Below are 18,027 nucleotides of genomic sequence, written 5' to 3' on the forward strand. Positions count from 1 at the left end.
CTGTTCTATTTCCAGGGGGGTTTAGACAAGGACAGAGTCCCCTGTGTTGTCCTTGCCGAAGGACCTCTGCTGTACACAGGGCCCCTGGCAACACACACACACACACACACACACACACACACACACACACACACACACACACCACGCACACGTAGACCCCTGCCAAACTCTTGCTGGGTGAATGATGATGGGGTGATGAGGGGAAAGAGTGAGGCAAGTGGGATACAGAGAGAGAGAGAGGAGATGGAGAGAGAAAAAAAAAGGGGGGTGGGGGGGGTGGTAGGAAGGAGAGACAGAGGGGAGGGCTAAGGGTCAACAGCGCTCTTGTCACCACTAATGAGGCCTCAACCCAGAGAGAGAGAGCAAGACAGCGAGACGGAGATCATCTGAATCCAGCTCTTTGGATTGCCCATTAACCATGGACCATATTGTGGTTCCAGAAGAGATGTGGTACTGGGGCGAACACGTTACCAACATTACCACACACACACACACACACACACCACACACACACACACACACACCGTATATAATACTCCTGTTTTACTGTATATATGCTACGTAACGTGACATACCACGAGTTCAGGTTCACGTCAGCCTCGTAAAACATCGTAAAATCCATCGCGCCACGTTAAACTGCACAACGTGTCAGTTGGGACCGACCCCCCCCCCCCCTCCCCCCCCCGTCAGAAGCACACGGGTGCGCGTCCAGTCATTAGAAATGAAAAAACGCGCTAAGACATAAACAACAGGCAGGCAAACAGAAGCAGATACACAAATGAGAGAAGACGAAGTAGCAGCAGATGTAGCAGTATATGATCAAACATGAAAAACAAAGAGAGTGAGACACTCAGCTGATATAAAGCGATACTAAAGCAAGCAGACTGAACAGATAAAGGAGCTGAAGGCTTTGAGGACATTAAAAGAACATACACACATGTAGGGCAATGTGCTTCTCCTGTTACTTGTTATTTAAGATATTTCGTGCTGTTGACCTGCACATGACAGGGAGTCACAGTGAAGTTCGCTCTTGGAGCCGGAAACATAATGCGACCAGAGGGCTGCCCCTCCCGTGCTGTAACCGTGCCCAGAGGCCATATGTATCTGGTGAGCCAAGCTGGACAGGGGGCGGGGGGGGGGGGGGGGGGGGGGGGGGGGGGGGGGGGGGGGCGCGTGGGCGCTAATGACGCTCCGCGGCAGCATTAGGAAACACAAAGACGTTTTGTGTTCGACCATCAGCCGCGCCAGGTGTACATGCATATAGTTAACGCGAGCGCCAGACGAACCTGCAGCTTTCTCAGATGGGTTTTGTCGCTGAGGACCAGATCACAGGGCGGCGCTCTCGGCGAGACAGAACCAAAGACCGAAGCACCGATTTGAGTATCGAGGGCTGATTCCTCTTCCCATTTTTTTACGACAATATTGTCGTTGTGTATTGTTTAGAGCAGGATAGTGAGCTATTATTAGTTACGCCCGGCACCAGCTCCGACTGTCCTCGGTTCCGTTTGATACCAGGCCTCCTTTTTTGAAATTTATTTTCATGCACATCACTTTTAGATCACGAAGACCTCAACTTATTATTATAAAATTATAGGAGCCACTGTTCTTTTACTTTTCATGTGCTCCAACGTGTGCTTTTGCACCCCTCTCTCTGTTTCAGCGTAGTTTTACTGGAAATGAAAGCGTCTACATCCGTCGAATCAACCCAAACTGTCAGCAGCTTTTCACTTTTTCAAATCGTCATCTATTTGCATGAGATGTAAGAGAGCACTGAAACATCACATCGCATGAGCGTGTTAGTGATTGAGGGCAAACAGAGAGGGAGAGAGGGGGAGAGAGAGAGAGAGGGAGAGAGAGGGAGAGAGAGAGGGAGAGATTGTATCAACATGCTCTCCAGAGAGCCAAATGTCTCAAGCATCTCCTCATCCAACACATCATAAACACATCGCTCCAATCCCATGGAGAATGAGTGTGAATGAGTGTGTGTGTGTGTGTGTGTGTGTGTGTGAGTGTGTTGCACACAGCTCGGGCCTCGTTCCCATGTTGAGAAAGATAATGTTGAAGCGAGAGTTGTTACTACTGAGACATGCTGGCTGATGCAATGAACAACAAGACTTGCAGAGTGGAAAAATGCATTTAATTATGTGAGGGTTAGTATGTGTGTGTGTGTGTGTGTGGTGTGTGTGTGTGTCTTTTTTTTTTTTTAATAAAGAAAGGAGATGAGATTGCCAAACTTGGGAAGAAAGAAGTCAACAGCACACACACACACACACACACACTCTCCTGGCCTGCATCCAGGTTTTTGTTGTGACTTGGCGTTGGAAGCGGAGAACAACACTGGTTGGCCTTTAGTTTCCCCCCAGTGAGCCAATATCTGCTCTCTAATTGGTTGTTAATGAGTGAGTGTGTGTGTGTGTGTGTGTGTGTGTGTGTGCACATGTTTGTTTGTCAGTGTACATGAAAGAGAGAGAAAGACTGTGTGTGTGTGTGTGTGTGTGTGTGTGTGTGTGTGTGTGTGTGTGTGTGTGACAGGGTAGGGGGTGCAGCAGGGATCCTAAACATCTGTCTAACAGACTGGGACACTTGAAGCTTTGACCTACTAAAACACAAACACACACACACACACACACACACACAAGTATACATGCACACACGTTCCATTGTTGTTTAATGCGCATTTTGTGTGCATGTGGGTGAGAAAGACTGTGTGTAGTGGGCAAGAGGAAAGTGTACAGCCTCTGCAAGACCCCCCCCCCCCACACACACACATACACAGAGTGGACTTTGTACAGACATCTGGCAGAGCAGTCTGCTCTAATGGCAACAGAACGACGGGCATCTGCATCTCACACCCACACACACACACACACACACATGTGCATGTGCTGTCACATGCATGCACACCTACACACACACACACACACACACACACACACCTCTATCACTGCACTTGGTATAATAACTACTAGGATTCCCACAAGATACTTGGTGCTGAATCTTGATGACGTTACGGACACAATGATGGTGCGGAGCAATGTTTTTCCCGTCCGGTTCGTATCTCGCGCTTCGGTCGCACGCACATGAGCGACGCACACGCCGCTTGTTTAAGGCTCACCTAACACGGCGACGTGCCGGTGAGGACGGGGCAGAAGAAGGATGGTGCGGTGGAGCGTTTAAGCATGCGCGCATTTACACGCAGATGTAAACGATGCAGATTTTAAAATGTCCAGTCGGTTAAATGCATTCGATATGTGTTTTTAACGGAGAAAACTCCACAGGGGGTATAGTTCATAATAATTCAATGAGTTAACCCAAAGGGCCGATTTCTCCAAAAGTAGTGTTTTCCTAGTTTTTTTTTTTTTTTTTTGATGTGGCACTATTGATAATAATGATGTTGGAAGTAATATTATATCCTTGTTTTTATTTATCATAAAGAAGCGCTGCAAATTTTTTCGTCCTCGTCCTGGTTTTTGCACCCAGAGCATCGTCGGCCTCATGCTTTTCGTTTTTTTTTTCCTTTTGGTAAAAGTTTTTCTTTGACTCTTCTGCGAGGCCACGAGTGGAGGGAAGCCACTTCGACATTTCAGCATCTGCTGTTTTGGCTTGGGTGAAATGAGGAGCATTAAGTAGGAGATGGAGGCAGAGCCTGGCAGCAAGGAGATGTGCTCTGGTGGAACGAAAAGCTGCGGGCGAGAGAGGGAGAAGAGAGGGAGAGAGAGAGAGAGAGAGAGAGAGGGAGAGAGAGACTTCCGCCTCATAGGTCAGAGAGTCAGAGGAATAGCTGGGATGCCAAGAGATCAGCATTTATTTCGCAGCTAGATTCATTCCACGCGGTTCCCTCGCTCTTGCTGGTCTCCCCGCACTCGTATATATCTTGTTTTCTTTCATTCCCCGATTCCTCTGTTCTTTTCCCGCCATTTTCTTCGATCTCTCTTTCTTTTTTTTCTCCATTTCCCTCCGCTCCCCCTCTACGATTGAAAACAGATGTGCCAGTGCGAGGGGGCTGAAACGTTTTCAAATGAAAAGCCATGCAGAACTTGACCGACCCGCAGCCATGAAGTGTGAACAATGTGTGTGTGTGTGTGTGTGTGTGTGTGTGTGTGAAAATAGGGGAAGATTTTGTTTGTATGACAAGTTTGCGAGTCCGTCTTTATTCCCACAATGTTCAACTCATATTTTTTTCTTCCTTTCCCTCTCCTCTACTCCCCTGAATATTGGCATCTGCACAACATAAGCAAGTAAAAAATATGAAATGATATGTCCAATAACAACATTATTTCTCAGTTGTCTGACTCCCTCTCTGAAGTCTTCCTCTCGGTACATGCAGGAAGCCTCATCCGCTTTTCAGACACCTCGAAATACTCTCTTTGGGGATAATTGGAATTTAATGGCAGAGTTTGAACGAGGAGGCTGAATCGCGAATGCCAGCCTGTTGCCAGCCATATTTTCGAGTGCCACTGGTGACTTTCTGCCAGTCTTTCTGCATTTATCAAGACAAAGAATCCCGACGGGGAAAGACGTTTCTGGGTCGTCATTTCACGAAAGGTTGCGCGGATAAACAAAAACGCACGAAATCCCGCAGAGACAGAGATCTGTGGGAGGAGAGGGCTCGGCTCCAGCGCCCCAGTGTCAGTTGGCCATATAGGTTAATGCGCCGCAGAGGGACAGCAGCTCGCTTTACCCCGGATAGCCTCGGCCATCAACTGAGCCAATTCCACGTGGAGGGCTCCAGTCTGGCGTGCCGCTTTTTCTGGCACGGTAGACATGTTGTTGACAGCAGCGATGCACACTTGGAACATTTTTGCCTGCTGTAAATAGTGTTCGCGGTGTAACTGTGAGGTTCTGAATGACTGAATCTAAATATAGGATTCCATATATCCACAACCCGTAAATGTGTTGTTTTATCTTTTGGGGTTTGACATAAAAAAACGAAAGCGCACGACAGTTTTGCCAGCTCAACTGCATTTGAGTCGGATACCAAAATGCCAAGCTCGTAATCTGTTTCTCACCATGACATTTACATGCAGTTGCACCTTAAAGTAAAAATGTCTCTGGAGGCTCAGATAGATATTATAATCCTAGGATTGGCCCAGGGCCTGACCTGCGCGCATTTGAAATGGCATTTGAAATGACGTCGGCCAAAATAATCCTAATCGAACGCTGGTCCTTTCTTTACTGCGCTCTGCTGAGTTTGGTCCACCTCGGCCGGCCACGACACATCTGCTACTTTTGGCCTACGTTCGCCAAATGTAGGCAAACGTCACATCGTTGGCACGTTTGCCAAAAAAAAATGCTCCTTCTATGCGACACAAGCCAGATGATGCCCTTTAAAGCCGCGCTGTCCGTCTGAGCACTGCGGACCGTAATCTGTGTAATCTGAACTAAAGCCTTCCCTGACAGCTATAATCCAATTAATACGGACCGCTTGGGGGGATTCACCCAAATATGGGAGCCTGTAAAATACTGTCCGAGACTGCTGCGTGGTGAGAGTGGTAGTAGGCACAGACCGACACACAAGGGGAGGGTGAAATGAAATGGCATGCTATGCTCAATTTAACAGAATTATGAGTGACTGTAAGGCTTTGGTTTTTATATATATATATATATATATATATATGTTGTGTGTGTGTGTGTGTGTGCGCCAACAGAGATCTTGAAACTGTATCTCATCTCACAGCGCCTGGTGAGCGGCTAGCAAGAAAACCCAAACACAGCTGCGACAGACTGCTTTACACACACACACACACACACTTGCAAACATGTGCACCCCAGCATTCGCACACATTCATACATGTATGAATAATTAAAGCAAGAAGCACACGTTAACGAACGCACGTGTTTGCACAAAGACACCCACGGTGCACTAATGTCTGTCATAATCCCACCCACGTACACAAACGCTGCATGAACGCCCATCAATAAATAATAACGACGATCTTCATTAGATGCTGCAGGTCAGCAGTTTGTGAGGGAGCTGCAGAGGTTCGTGTCCTTCACAACCAGCACAGGTTTGGCTTTTTTGACCCCGTTAACCAGCCATAGAATTTATGAATTCTGTTCCCTTTCGGGCGGCTTGTTTCGGCGGATTCTTGGACGACGTGTGACACAGAGACGAGCAAAGTTTAGGGCTGTCGCACCACGGCACCATGTCTCATTCCAGCCTTTCTTGACAGATGAGAGCTGTTCATTTCTAAAAAAAAAAAAAAAAAAATGTGACACTAATACTGTGGTTCTTAAACTGCCGCATCACTGTTGATATTTCTGCTCAGTGTCGACTGGAAAATCTCTTTCAGGCTACTGGTGAGTTTCTCAGGCAATGGGGGGGGGGGTATTTTCAGGTCCAACTCACGGGGCTTTAAAGGCTAAGCAGCCACCAGCTCCAAAACACTCCAAATCCATAACAAGCTGACACTCTCATAAGCCTATAGCAGCCATTAATCCACTTTGTCATGTGCCATGATAGTTAACAATGAACACCACTGTGCAGTAAATTCAGTTCCGAGGCACCATTCACGCCGCAGTTGGATCGGAGAAATTCCCCTATTGAGAATTCACTATAAATTAGGCAGATTTCACAGCCTGGCGGGCAGCACGTGGCTGAGGCGGAAAAAAAATATCACACGGGCGAAAACATATGGGGAAGTGTTACAGCTGAAGCCGTTGAAATACCTGGAGGTATGTCATACGTTGCCGCGTCATGCGTCAAAATGTCTCACGAGGCAGGAGCGAAAACTACATCAGAAAGTGTCCTCCCTCCCCCCCAATGGACTGTAGTCTAGACAGCTTTTGACAGAAATTCACCTCGGCGCTGCATGTATTTATCACTGCCAAAAAAAAAAAAAAAAAATCTTTACAAGTCACTTAAGTTTCCCATCGATTCATAAAAACTTGAGTTCTTTGGAACAAGGGCGGAATTCTCCCTGTGACCTGAGATAACACCATCTGTTGTCAAAGTTGGTTCACCTGTTACCTGACACATGTTGGCTCCTGGGCCCAGAGGTTTGCGTTGGCTCTATTTCACCAACACTTAATAGACAATTTACAAATATACTGAAAACTTCTAGAGCTGAACCACTCATGAGATGATAATTCTGGATGACTTAAAAGCTGCACTAATCCATATTTACATATCAACAATGGGTTTGCATGACTACCTGTCATGTGAAAGGAGTCACCCGTTAGCGTTGAACTCACCGAGAATTATGGGCTCACATTCACCAGGTACGTGACTCCAAATGAAGGCTAACGTTGCTTCCTGTCCGCCGGATGTAATGCGGTGTATGCAGGCAAATGTTTGCCAACACGTTTGTCATAATACCTTTGTAAAGTCATAATATGTCGCTGTTGCATTTAGCCATCATTTTCCTTATCCCAACTTGATTTCTAAGAAATCCAGCTCTTCTTTTGTCACGGCAAGTTACCCTGCACACTGCAACACCCTTAATCCTCAGTCACTTGTGTGGCGTGACTCAGACATTTGGTCAAATCTGGTCATTGCAGCGAACAACAAACACTGCATCTGCTAAATCTATTCAAAATTAGCAGAGATTCTGAAAAAAACAGCTGTTTTATTATCAGCTCCACTCAAAAGTGTGTGTTTATCTTCTTGTTTCCTTGTTTGACTGACGTATGCGCAGAGTTTGGAACGCACGTTGTCCAGCAGGGAAACATATCTTATATAGGAGAAGGAATAGATGGGATTTCAAAGATTTTAATAATAATTGAACTTTTTTTTTTGTGAAAAGAACATATCAGATGCAAATTGTCATTGAGAGCAGAGCAATTTATATACACGTGAAAACATGTCTGGAGGGGATCTTTAACATCATTTTCTTTTTTTTTTTATTTTTGGTGATTCAACGTCGTAGCATAAACGCTCCTTTGGAGATGTAACATACTTCTCTTTTTCCATTTCTATACACACAGGCTCGCACCTCTGACATTTTTTTCCCCTTCAACATAGTTACTCATCTTTTGCGCCGATGACTCAGCTTCACGCTCACCCAAGTCAACCGGAAGTGCTTCTATCGCAAGTCACAAAACATTGCCTTTTCCTGAAAATGAATGGGACATTTACTTCTGGTATTCTAAATGCCTGAAATAGCTTCCCATGCCCATAATTCTGCAGGGATTGCGCATGTTATGGGAATATCCCAGTCAATATTCCTTATCTAAGTTTCTACCAGCTTGGATACGAGGTGCCCACCCAACAGGCCCAAAGCGTGATACAATGTGGGTGATCCATCCGCTGAGGCGCAAGCTAACAGTAATGAGACTGAAGATACAATAGGGAGATAGAGAGAGAATGAAGCACGGATATACACACACACACACACACACACACACACACACACACTAGTCACCAGGCGCCCTGAAGACAGAATACAAAATGTCACAGAAATAGACTATAATCCTGGCCAGCAGTGATCAACACTGATAAATATTAATAAACACTATTATGCCCAGAGAAAAATAGAGACAGAGTGAGCGAGGGAGGAGGGCAGAGAGAGGTAGTTTCAGAGTGGGGGGGGGGCAATAACAATAGAAGAGTCGTCTTGGTCTCTGTTATATGCAGGCAAATTTCCCTCTGATGTCCATCTTGCCGTTCTGCAGACAATGCAGACTCACACTCACACACACACACACACTCTCCTTATTATCTGCCCATTTTCCTCTGTTTGTTTTCACTGTTGTTTTGTCTAAGGATAAGAGGTGGACACACACACACAAGCACTCAGAGAAGTATACAGAAGGGGGGGGGGGGGGGGGGGGGGGGGGGTCAGAAAAAGGGAGATAAGGTGAGTCCTAAATACACACACATACACACAGACGATAGTATCTCCCTCCCTCGGCCTGTCTCCCATTAGTCATGCTGAGGCTGTAGCGCTGCTGGGTCGGGCCTGCTTCTGCTTGCGGAGGAGTTGTAGAGCTGGACGGCAGCCCACAGCCAGCGAAGGTCACCCACCACTCAGTTTAACTCCCCGAAGACCAACGCTGGCCCCTTCCTGATAATGAGCGCACATAAAGACGCTCAGGGAGAGACAGGAGGTTTGAGACACGTCCGTCACGGCGAGAGGAAATATTCACCCAGACTCAAAGGACCTGGGACTCACAGACACCAGGTTTAAGTGTTGTTAAAGGTTGAATCGAGCGACCCTTAGTTAACTCAATTAGCAAGCGGGAGTGAGTCCTTCTGTGTGGCGCAATTCTGCAATAAAAGGTGAACAAAACCAACCGGGTTTCGTCGTCTAGGTCTGACATTAAGTCTGACATTGATATTCTTACTGATTTAGGTGCGTAGGTTGTACTCGCTGGCCTTAGTTATACTTAAGGCCCCTTTACACTGTGTCATTTTTGGCCGCCTGAGCCGAAAGTTGACAATCGTGAGAGAAACGTGGTGAAACCTTTGAACGTCGAAAACAGCGGTCCTAGATTGCACTCTGAGACACATCCACCGACGACCGATGTGGAGCTCTGGCGAAACCAAAGACAGCCTGCGGCAGGAATTGACCAAATTCTTTCAATGTGACTGTTGTTGATGGCCGACATGTACAAACCAACCAGAGTGCTGTATTATTATATACTAACTGAGGCTAAACAAAGACAGAAGTTGTGAGATTCTGGCGAAGAAGAACACCTTGTGTGAGTTTCTGTTTCCATCGTAGCACTGCGATTCACCACACATCTGACATGCCTCAAATCCTGACACAGCATGGAGGGATGTTATTAGGTCCATCTTGCACAGTGTGACGTGAAATCGTTGTTGTCGCAAAGTGCAAAGGCAGCTTTACCCACAACCCTACTTTCTTTCAGTCTTTGGATGAGCACAGTTTTTTTTTTTTTTCTATGCTACCTTCATCAAGTATATATAAGGAAGACAACCACCGACGTCAGCTTGAGAGGGGGTCAGAGGTGCGTTTCGCCCCAAGAGTGTCAACTACTGTATGAACCTGTCCAGCAGGCATACACTCGTGGAAAGGATGATCACAATGGAGCATGGAGAATAGTGAGGAGGGATGTTTGCTGTCAATTTGTAATTACTTAATTAGTGGGAGTCTGCAGAGATGTGCGTTTTGGCATCGAAGAGGGAAATCTGATTTCATTTTGAAGTTGTAAAGCTGTAAATCTGGCCAAATTTACCTGGATTAACCCCAGGCTGTTATTGGTATTATTCATGATATATTATTATACTGCTATTTATTTCATGTTTTATCTTACATTTATTGTAACAAATGCTGCATTGGCGACTGGCAGTTCCCGTTTGTACCGTTGGATGCTCAGACAACAACCTGACGTGGAGAAAATGTCTAAATTAGACGGTTATGAGGCAAGATCTGAAGTTATAGGGAGCATCACAACCCAGTCACGCTGATCCTAAAAGCATGTGTGTGACGTACGTGTATTCCAATCTCACTAAGCCGTGACTCTGAGAAGAAGAGGTGCAGTGTGTTTGGCAGGCCGCATCAATCAGGTTCTTAGGCCACTTTCATGCTGGATGTTAAGCCGGCCCTGAATGAGGGAACGTTTCATTGCTGACAGCCGCTCCATTGTCTATCCCTATGTCCATTTTCCCTTATGCGTCGTGTTCATTCTGCCCTTACTGACAACAAGGCCAGCATGCGAGCCAAGCAAACTGACCTCTCAAATGGGACAGGACACTGTAGCACAAATGCAGGATGAAATTTCCGTCTTATTGCTAAATGTCAACTCAAATCATGGAGGACATACGGACGACTTTCTCTCCTGTAGCTATATGAGTTACATACTGAATTGAGACTGGAGAGAGCGTTGTGACCATAAAGTCCCTCCTTAAAGTAGCTATAATCATGACACAAGTGGTCAATGATAATCCACTGTCGAAGGAATGTGAGAATTGTATAATAATTCATCCTGAAGGTGAAAAGATAATGTTTTTTTCACAATACTAAAAAAGAAAAAAAGAATATTGATCTTCACACAAAGCGCTACACACCGAGGCGAAAGTGCGAGAGCTCCCAGGTAGAGAGGAGAGTCTGAGCGCTGACTGGCTGACCTGACCTCGTCTCCTGAAACGAGTACGAAGGTTTTCACGGGACTCCAGCGCAGAGGCGACGAGCTGTCCGCGCGGGAAGATGATGAATCCATCACGGCGACGTCCCAGAGCGAGCTCTGCTGACGCGACCTTGATCGATCGCGGGCAGAGCGGCAGATGGCCATAAAGGACGATCATGTAACTGTACGCTCATTAGCATAACGACATGCACATACAGCGCACTCTCTCTACTACAAGGCCACATGGTGCTCGCGCAGCGCCGCCGGGCTTGTGACAGAGACGTAACGCTGTTATTGTCTTTTTAAAAAAAATTTGATTCGATTAGCGAATATGACAATGACACGCCTGGATGTGGTTCAGTTATTCAAAACACATATTGTCGGTGGAGACAAGTGATTAGAGCGATCATCCATTTGCGGGGGGGGGGGGGGGGGGCCTCAGGTTTGATCTCTTACGGCTGCCGTACGACCAGAAATGAACCTGCTAGCTCGACGTCGTCAAGAGTGGGCCAAGTGATGTCTGACGCAAATGCAATATACACTGCAACTGACGTAAAACTAGCTGACTCCATCTGAGAAAAAGGAGAGAAGATTGACTTAAACAGAGGCTCAAAGAGACAGAAATGTCCACCTTTTGGGTTTTTTGGCATTCTGCCTGTCAGTCGTTTTTTTTTCTTAACATGTTCACAATGACAGTGATGTCATTGGCTTGTAGGTGTAATGTTACCCATTTTAACAATCTCAGTTTAGCATGCTAGCGCTCGCAAACTAGCACTAAACAGAGAAGTGCAACACCACAAGTATTTGTCAAAATGTTGACCTGGTGATGGAGCTCAATAGTAAATCAGAGGATCGCCAACGGTATTACAATTCATGCTGAGGGGGACGTGTGTGGACCAAATCTCACGCCAATCCATCCGCTACGTGTTGAGAGCTCTCACTCAGAACCACAAACGCCAGCCTCATGGTGGCGCTGTAAGAAATCACCTGGGGACCATGACCATGCCTGTACAGAATTTCCCCCATCCTCTCTCTACCTCCATCTTCCTCTCCCTTCGTTTCCACCTTTCTCTAGCCTCCCCCGCCTCTCTCGCATCCTTTCAAACATTCTTTTTTTCCTTTCCTCTCTCCTCTCAGCCAATCTTCCTGCCTCACCCCAGTAATTTCCCATCTGTCTTCCTCCCCACACTTCCCTTCCATCTCCTTTCCCTTTCTTCTTCAACCCTGCCCTCTGTCCACGTCCTACCTTCCTTCCAACCCCAACCCCCCCCCCCTCCATCCTCCCATAAAACCCACCCACGATTCCTGCTTTCTTTCATTTCCTATCACTCTGCTCCCCTCTTTCACTGCATCGTCTGGTCCCTCCACATTGTATTTTCAGATCACATCCAGGCGCTGGCTTTACACACTAAGTCACCCTCTACCTCATCACTCAGTGGAAAGTCAAGGAGAGGGCAGAGAGGGATCGTGAAAGAGCAATGGCTTGAGAGAGAGGGAGACCGAAGGGAAGAAGAGGAGCAAAAGGAGCGAGAGTTCAGAAATGGGGGAGGTTAAAGGTTAAAAATTAAAGACAAAGAAGAGGAGAGGAGGCGGGGGAGGGAAACAGAGACAAGCAAAGCAAATAAAAAAATAAAAGGAAGATAGAAGGAGCAGAGGGAGGACGGGGTTAGCAAAATGAAAGAAATCTTTATGCAAATGACGGGGCTAGAGTGACAGACATAGAAGAGACAGAGAAGATGGGACAGCAGAGAGAGAGAGAGAGAGAGAGAGAGAGAGAGAGAGAGGACATGGAGACTGAGCGGTGAAGAGCAGTCCAGAAATTTATGGCAGGTTGTTATGGAGCACCGACTGAATAACAGAAGGTGAGACCAGGTGAATTATTCATGAAGATACAGGGCTGTGTGTGTGTGTGTGTGTGTGTGTGTGTGTGTGTGAGACACATGTGCATGCATGTGGGTGACACACACACACACACACACACACCAATGCCTCTCAGGCACCCTTAGGCAAACTCATCTATGAGGAAAAAGGAAAGACAGGCCATCCACAACCTGTGGACGGTCTGAAATCTTCCTGAAAAAAAGAAATAAGGGCTCAGACTGTGTCAGGTTGTCTCATTCAATTGCGGAGACATTGTATTAAATTTCCAGAAATTTCAGCTAAATATTAGGCACATATTGGAATTCACCCCAAACATTGCCTTTTTTTTTTTTTCCCCATATAGTTCGGCTTCGATTCTGTTCCCACTACAGAAAATGTCACGTTCTCTAAGAACCAAAGAGTTATCTTTAGCATTTTCAGGCTTCACAGTGCAATTATTTACAGCCACCCAACAGCAGATTTCTCACCTACGTAGATGAACAAACTGAATTAATGTAGAGAATGCTTCGGAGCTGGACAGAACCTTTCCAGACAAGCTTCCTTTGAACACGTACGCAGCCACGACCGCAGCTTTCATCGAGGTTCAAGGTAAAAGACAAGCCGTCCGACCCAACCTTATTCTGGGAGCGAGAAAATGCACTTGAAACTTCAAGTGATGTGAACCAGCCCATGCCGTGTTTTCAATTACAAACACATGCAGACACAATTACAAACCAAACGTCCTCGAACAAATACGGGAATAACACAATTTTCATGACTGCTGGTGATCACAGAAATACTTCGGGGAGCTACTGCCTCGCATACTCACCGAGTTGATGCAGGCGAGCTCCTTGTTGAGCAGCCAGGGCAGCGAGAGTTTCCCCTCTCCTCTGTAGCACGACTGAATCCTCTCTTTAATCTTCTCCTTTATCCGTCTCATTGTGAAAAGACACAAAGCCGACTCCTTGGGTGGCTTGGCTCTGTTCTTCTGACCCTGGGCGAATACAGTAAACAGAACCTCCTCGTGCTCTTGAATACCAAGTGAACGTGCCAAACGGCTCCCCGGCCGGGCCAAATAAGCATCCTGAACCAAGCGGTACTCCACTCCGTCCTTGGTGCAGCCGATGGGGAACTCAACATAGGAGTAGAACTTAGGATCGTCAACGCATAGGCGGACGATTTTAGAGGTGAAGAATTGTTCGCTGCTTGCGTCTGGCGACGTGAGCTGGGTGTCGAGCTGTAAGGTAAGATAATACACAAACTGCTCGCTATTGAAGCCGTAGATGTAGTAGATGTCAAATGCGGGGAACTTGGACAGCGTGTCCGAGGGAATTTTCAGCTGCGAGGAGACAAACTCATCCTGGTAGACGAAGCTGAACATATCAGCATTCTCCTCATTGGACATTAACTTGCGGCTCGACAGCGTCGGGAAGTACTCAGATTTCCCATCGATGGGAGTGCCAACGAAAAGTTTCCCGCCTCCACCAAAAAGATCTGGGGAGATCACGACACCCGACATGGTGCCTGCCTCAGCAACACTGGATAGATAATGCTCTTTGCGGTGGTGGGGCTCGCCGAGCTTGAACAAATCATCCAGACGCAGGAACTGGCATATTCCCTGGGAGGTACTCCCACAGGCAATTAAGCGGTTGTGGGAAGCATCAAGTAGCAGGAGCTTATTGACATTAGAGGTCTGCACCAGCTCATGGGGGCAGGACTGGACACCTGGCGGAGGGTAACAGCGAGGGTTGTCTGTGACCGGGCCAGTGACATGGCTTCGTAGCTTGGTCAGGTTGCTGGACAGCTTGTAGATCCAGTTGACGGCGCCCAGGTAGACCTCGCCCGTTTTGTTGTGGACCACCAAATGTGTGAGACCTCCTTCCGGTGGCGAGAAGGAGAGGAGGGAGGAGAAGGAGGAGGAAGGAGTGGAGATAGAGGGCATGGACAGGGAGAAGAGAAGGAAGAGGACGGGGAGGATGAGAGGAGGTGGGTTGAGGAGGGAGGACATGGCGGTGAGGGGAGGGGAGGTGTGAGCGAGTGGGTATTGTTGTGTATCTTAGATTGTTGTAATCCTCTTCAGGGTCAGCCACTGCCTTATAGGACTGCAGGGTATGATGATCCAAAAGAGTTTCCAAACAATTGGACTTCCTCTTTTTTTTTCTTTCTCCGCTGTTGTTTTTATAACCTCATCCTCTGATCCTCATCGTCGACCACCACCAGCCCTGAGAAGGAGAGACAAAGCAAAGTCTTAGCAAACACAGATGTCAATATATTCATGGACTCGGGGTTTTGCACTTCCAAAGATCTGACAAAAAGGATTCATTTGTTTGTATCAAAATGACAAGGCAAGTAAATATTCGCCCACAGGCTCAGACTTGGAGGCCTCGACGTCGAAGCCCCCAAAAAAAACAAAAAACAAATGAGGGCACTATCGGCTTTGTTTTATTGACTTCTCGACTCTTGGCTCGCAACCGCTCCGTGGAGTGCATCTTTTAAAAGAAGACAGGGCCAAACATTGCTCCTCTGCGTATCGATTGTCTGGAGGTATTAAAGGATCTAGCATACACACACACACAAAAACACATACACAAAAAGCCAACTTGTGACACATGAATGTACGCCAGTAAGAAAGCGCACACACAAATACAGGGCGAGCCACTGATGTGCAGCATCGTGATAGCAGGTAAACATCCATAAATTACAAGCAGGGCTGCAGAAGAATCCTATAATATATTTACTACAGAGTAACAGTGCAGAAAAATACAGGCACCTTGCTTCTTAAAAAAAAAAAAAAAAAAAAGGAGAGACAGTCAGAGAGGAAGGAAAGAAAGGGAGGTGGACCATCCACCCATTTTCTATATCTGCTTTTCCAGGTTCAGGGTCACTAGAGGCTGGGGTCTATCGCTGGTGGACAGGTGAAGCCTGGAGAGTTCTAGTGTAAGAGCAACATGGCTGCTCCGCATGCTCAATCATTGTTGTTGTTGTTGTTATTATCATCATCATCATCAAGCCGCCAAGTCTCCATACATTTTCTCTGAAAGCAAGCAATGTGTTGCATGCTGGAAGGGGGGGGGGGGGGGGGGTTGCACAGAAAATTCAGTTATCTTCACACAAACGCTGGAGTGCCACACGAGAGCTAATCCATTTGGCTAATGACGCTGATATCGGTGCATTATATCGCCAGCGACAAGAGACAGCTGGTAAAGTGCTGCAAGAGTTTTCCTTTAATCAGTTCAGGGATTCATTTCCTGGAAAAAAAGTGTACACAGCTATCTAACAAAAAAACGAAACTGCTGGTTGACGAGCCCAACAGCAGCCAGTTTAGGGTTGCTCGTTCTTCACTGTGTAACGTCACACTTTGCCATGGTATCCGACTCTGCTAATACATCCTTAGTTGAGCCACGCCAGTCAGCCTTGCTGCTAATTTGTTACAGTGGTCAAGTGGGGTACTGCAACAAAACAACATTATACCCATACATCAAAATTACAAATGATATAGCTGTAAAACTCAAAAACAAACAATGTGGGGGGAAAAAACATTCTTGGTGTGTGAGACTGGGAAGTAACTTTCATTGGAATGATAGGGCACCATCTTAGAACGAGGGTATCATGAGAAGACCTTCCACAACATGTGGAACAATCCCAAACCTGGCATCGCCAGACCGATTCGCAAATGCAAATTTGTAGCGGTAGGCTGCCAGGCCAGATAGCTATATTCCAACACCCCATTCATATGGCTTCTAGTTCAACATAATACACCGACGTTTGGCATGATATGACTTAGAAGCCAACATATCGACAAGCTGTTGTGATTGGCCTGACAGATCTGTCTGAACGGGAGTGGGGCCGGACACACCTGCCAGAGCAAATGAAGAAATTAGCTCGCAGATCCGTCTGGTTCCCAGGCTAACAATCGCCTGTCATTGGTACAGAGACGAAAAAAGTGGTTCAAAAGGCCACCATCGTTTGGTGCCGTTTTAAACCGCCCACGTCCCCCCACACTATCCAGCCTTCTTTTCGTTAGTTCATTAGTGCATCTGGGTAATGCTTGGCTAAACACTAGAGCACAAGGAAAAGGCTTGTTTCATAATGGAGTTTGGTCAGCAAAGTTATTTTGTCTCTTATTTCTGCTGCTGTTTCTCATTCCTCCCTTTCATTACATTCCTCTCTCTCTCTCTCTCTCTCTCTATCCCTCTCTCTCTCTCACACACTTCGCTTCTTGTCAATAGTGCCTTTCATCTCCAGCCCAGCCATGATTACAGTGGCCCAGATGACGATGCTCTTGCCTGTCTCATCAAGACAATGCAGCTACTGTTCGCATCTTGGACACACACACACACACACGTACAAAATGTGAACATACAACACACACACATACGGCATGTGGTCAAAAGCATTTCTTTTTCTCGCACTCACAGATCCAACTGACTTCACCACGTCTCAACACACGCACTGCCCACACAACCACCCATGCACCACCCATGCACCACGCATGCACTTGTACAACAGATCAACACAGGAATGTGCACACGCTCAAACAGACAAAAGGAAATTATACACTCACTCACTACACTAACTGACATGTTCAGAGAGATATTTTAGCAGCATTTCAATTTCACCTTCCCTGACGTATTAAACAAATTCTATAAATAAGTCAAAACCGAGCAGCACACATGGACTCGGGGGGCAGGGGACGCTACGTAGTGGCCAGTGGAGCTGAAAGCTGATGATGCTGACTAAACTGGGACCAAGTGTTGAGAAAAATAAGGAAAAATAACTTCCTGATTAATTAGTGTCTGAATTAGATCGAGAGGAAGAATTGTCGAGTGACGACGGACGACGAAATTGGTCATAAAAGTGACACATACGTAGAAAAAAAGACTGAAAAATGGGGCAGAATTTCCTCATGGGGTACACACAATCCTAATCTAAACAACCCAAGACGTCATGTTTATAATTGTGTGGTGTGTGTGTGTGTGTTCTTACCAAGAAAACCTTGAATTAGTCAGGCCTTCACTTATGTGAGAGTGTGTTTGTGTGTGTGTGTGTGTGTGTGTGTGTGTGCGCGTGTCAGGGCCACTCTGAAGCCAACCTGCCACATCAGATGAAGCTGTAGAGGCGTTCAGGTCTACCCTG

At 46.6% G+C, this 18,027-nt stretch overlaps 1 protein-coding gene across 1 annotated transcript in view; it reads right to left on the reverse strand.

The window, feature by feature from the left end:
* The window catches only part of LOC139288424 (plexin-A1-like), a 65,347-nt gene extending 50,448 nt beyond the window's left edge, over positions 1-14,899 (reverse strand). Inside the window, exon 1 of the mRNA XM_070909723.1 lies at positions 13,721-14,899. Coding sequence (XP_070765824.1) covers positions 13,721-14,899 — 1,179 coding nt within the window. The remainder of the gene's footprint in view (positions 1-13,720) is intronic.
* Between the last annotated feature and the right edge of the window lie 3,128 nt (positions 14,900-18,027).

The sequence above is a fragment of the Enoplosus armatus genome, chromosome 8, assembly GCF_043641665.1.
Source record: "Enoplosus armatus isolate fEnoArm2 chromosome 8, fEnoArm2.hap1, whole genome shotgun sequence".
Taxonomy (NCBI): Eukaryota; Metazoa; Chordata; class Actinopteri; order Centrarchiformes; family Enoplosidae; genus Enoplosus; species Enoplosus armatus.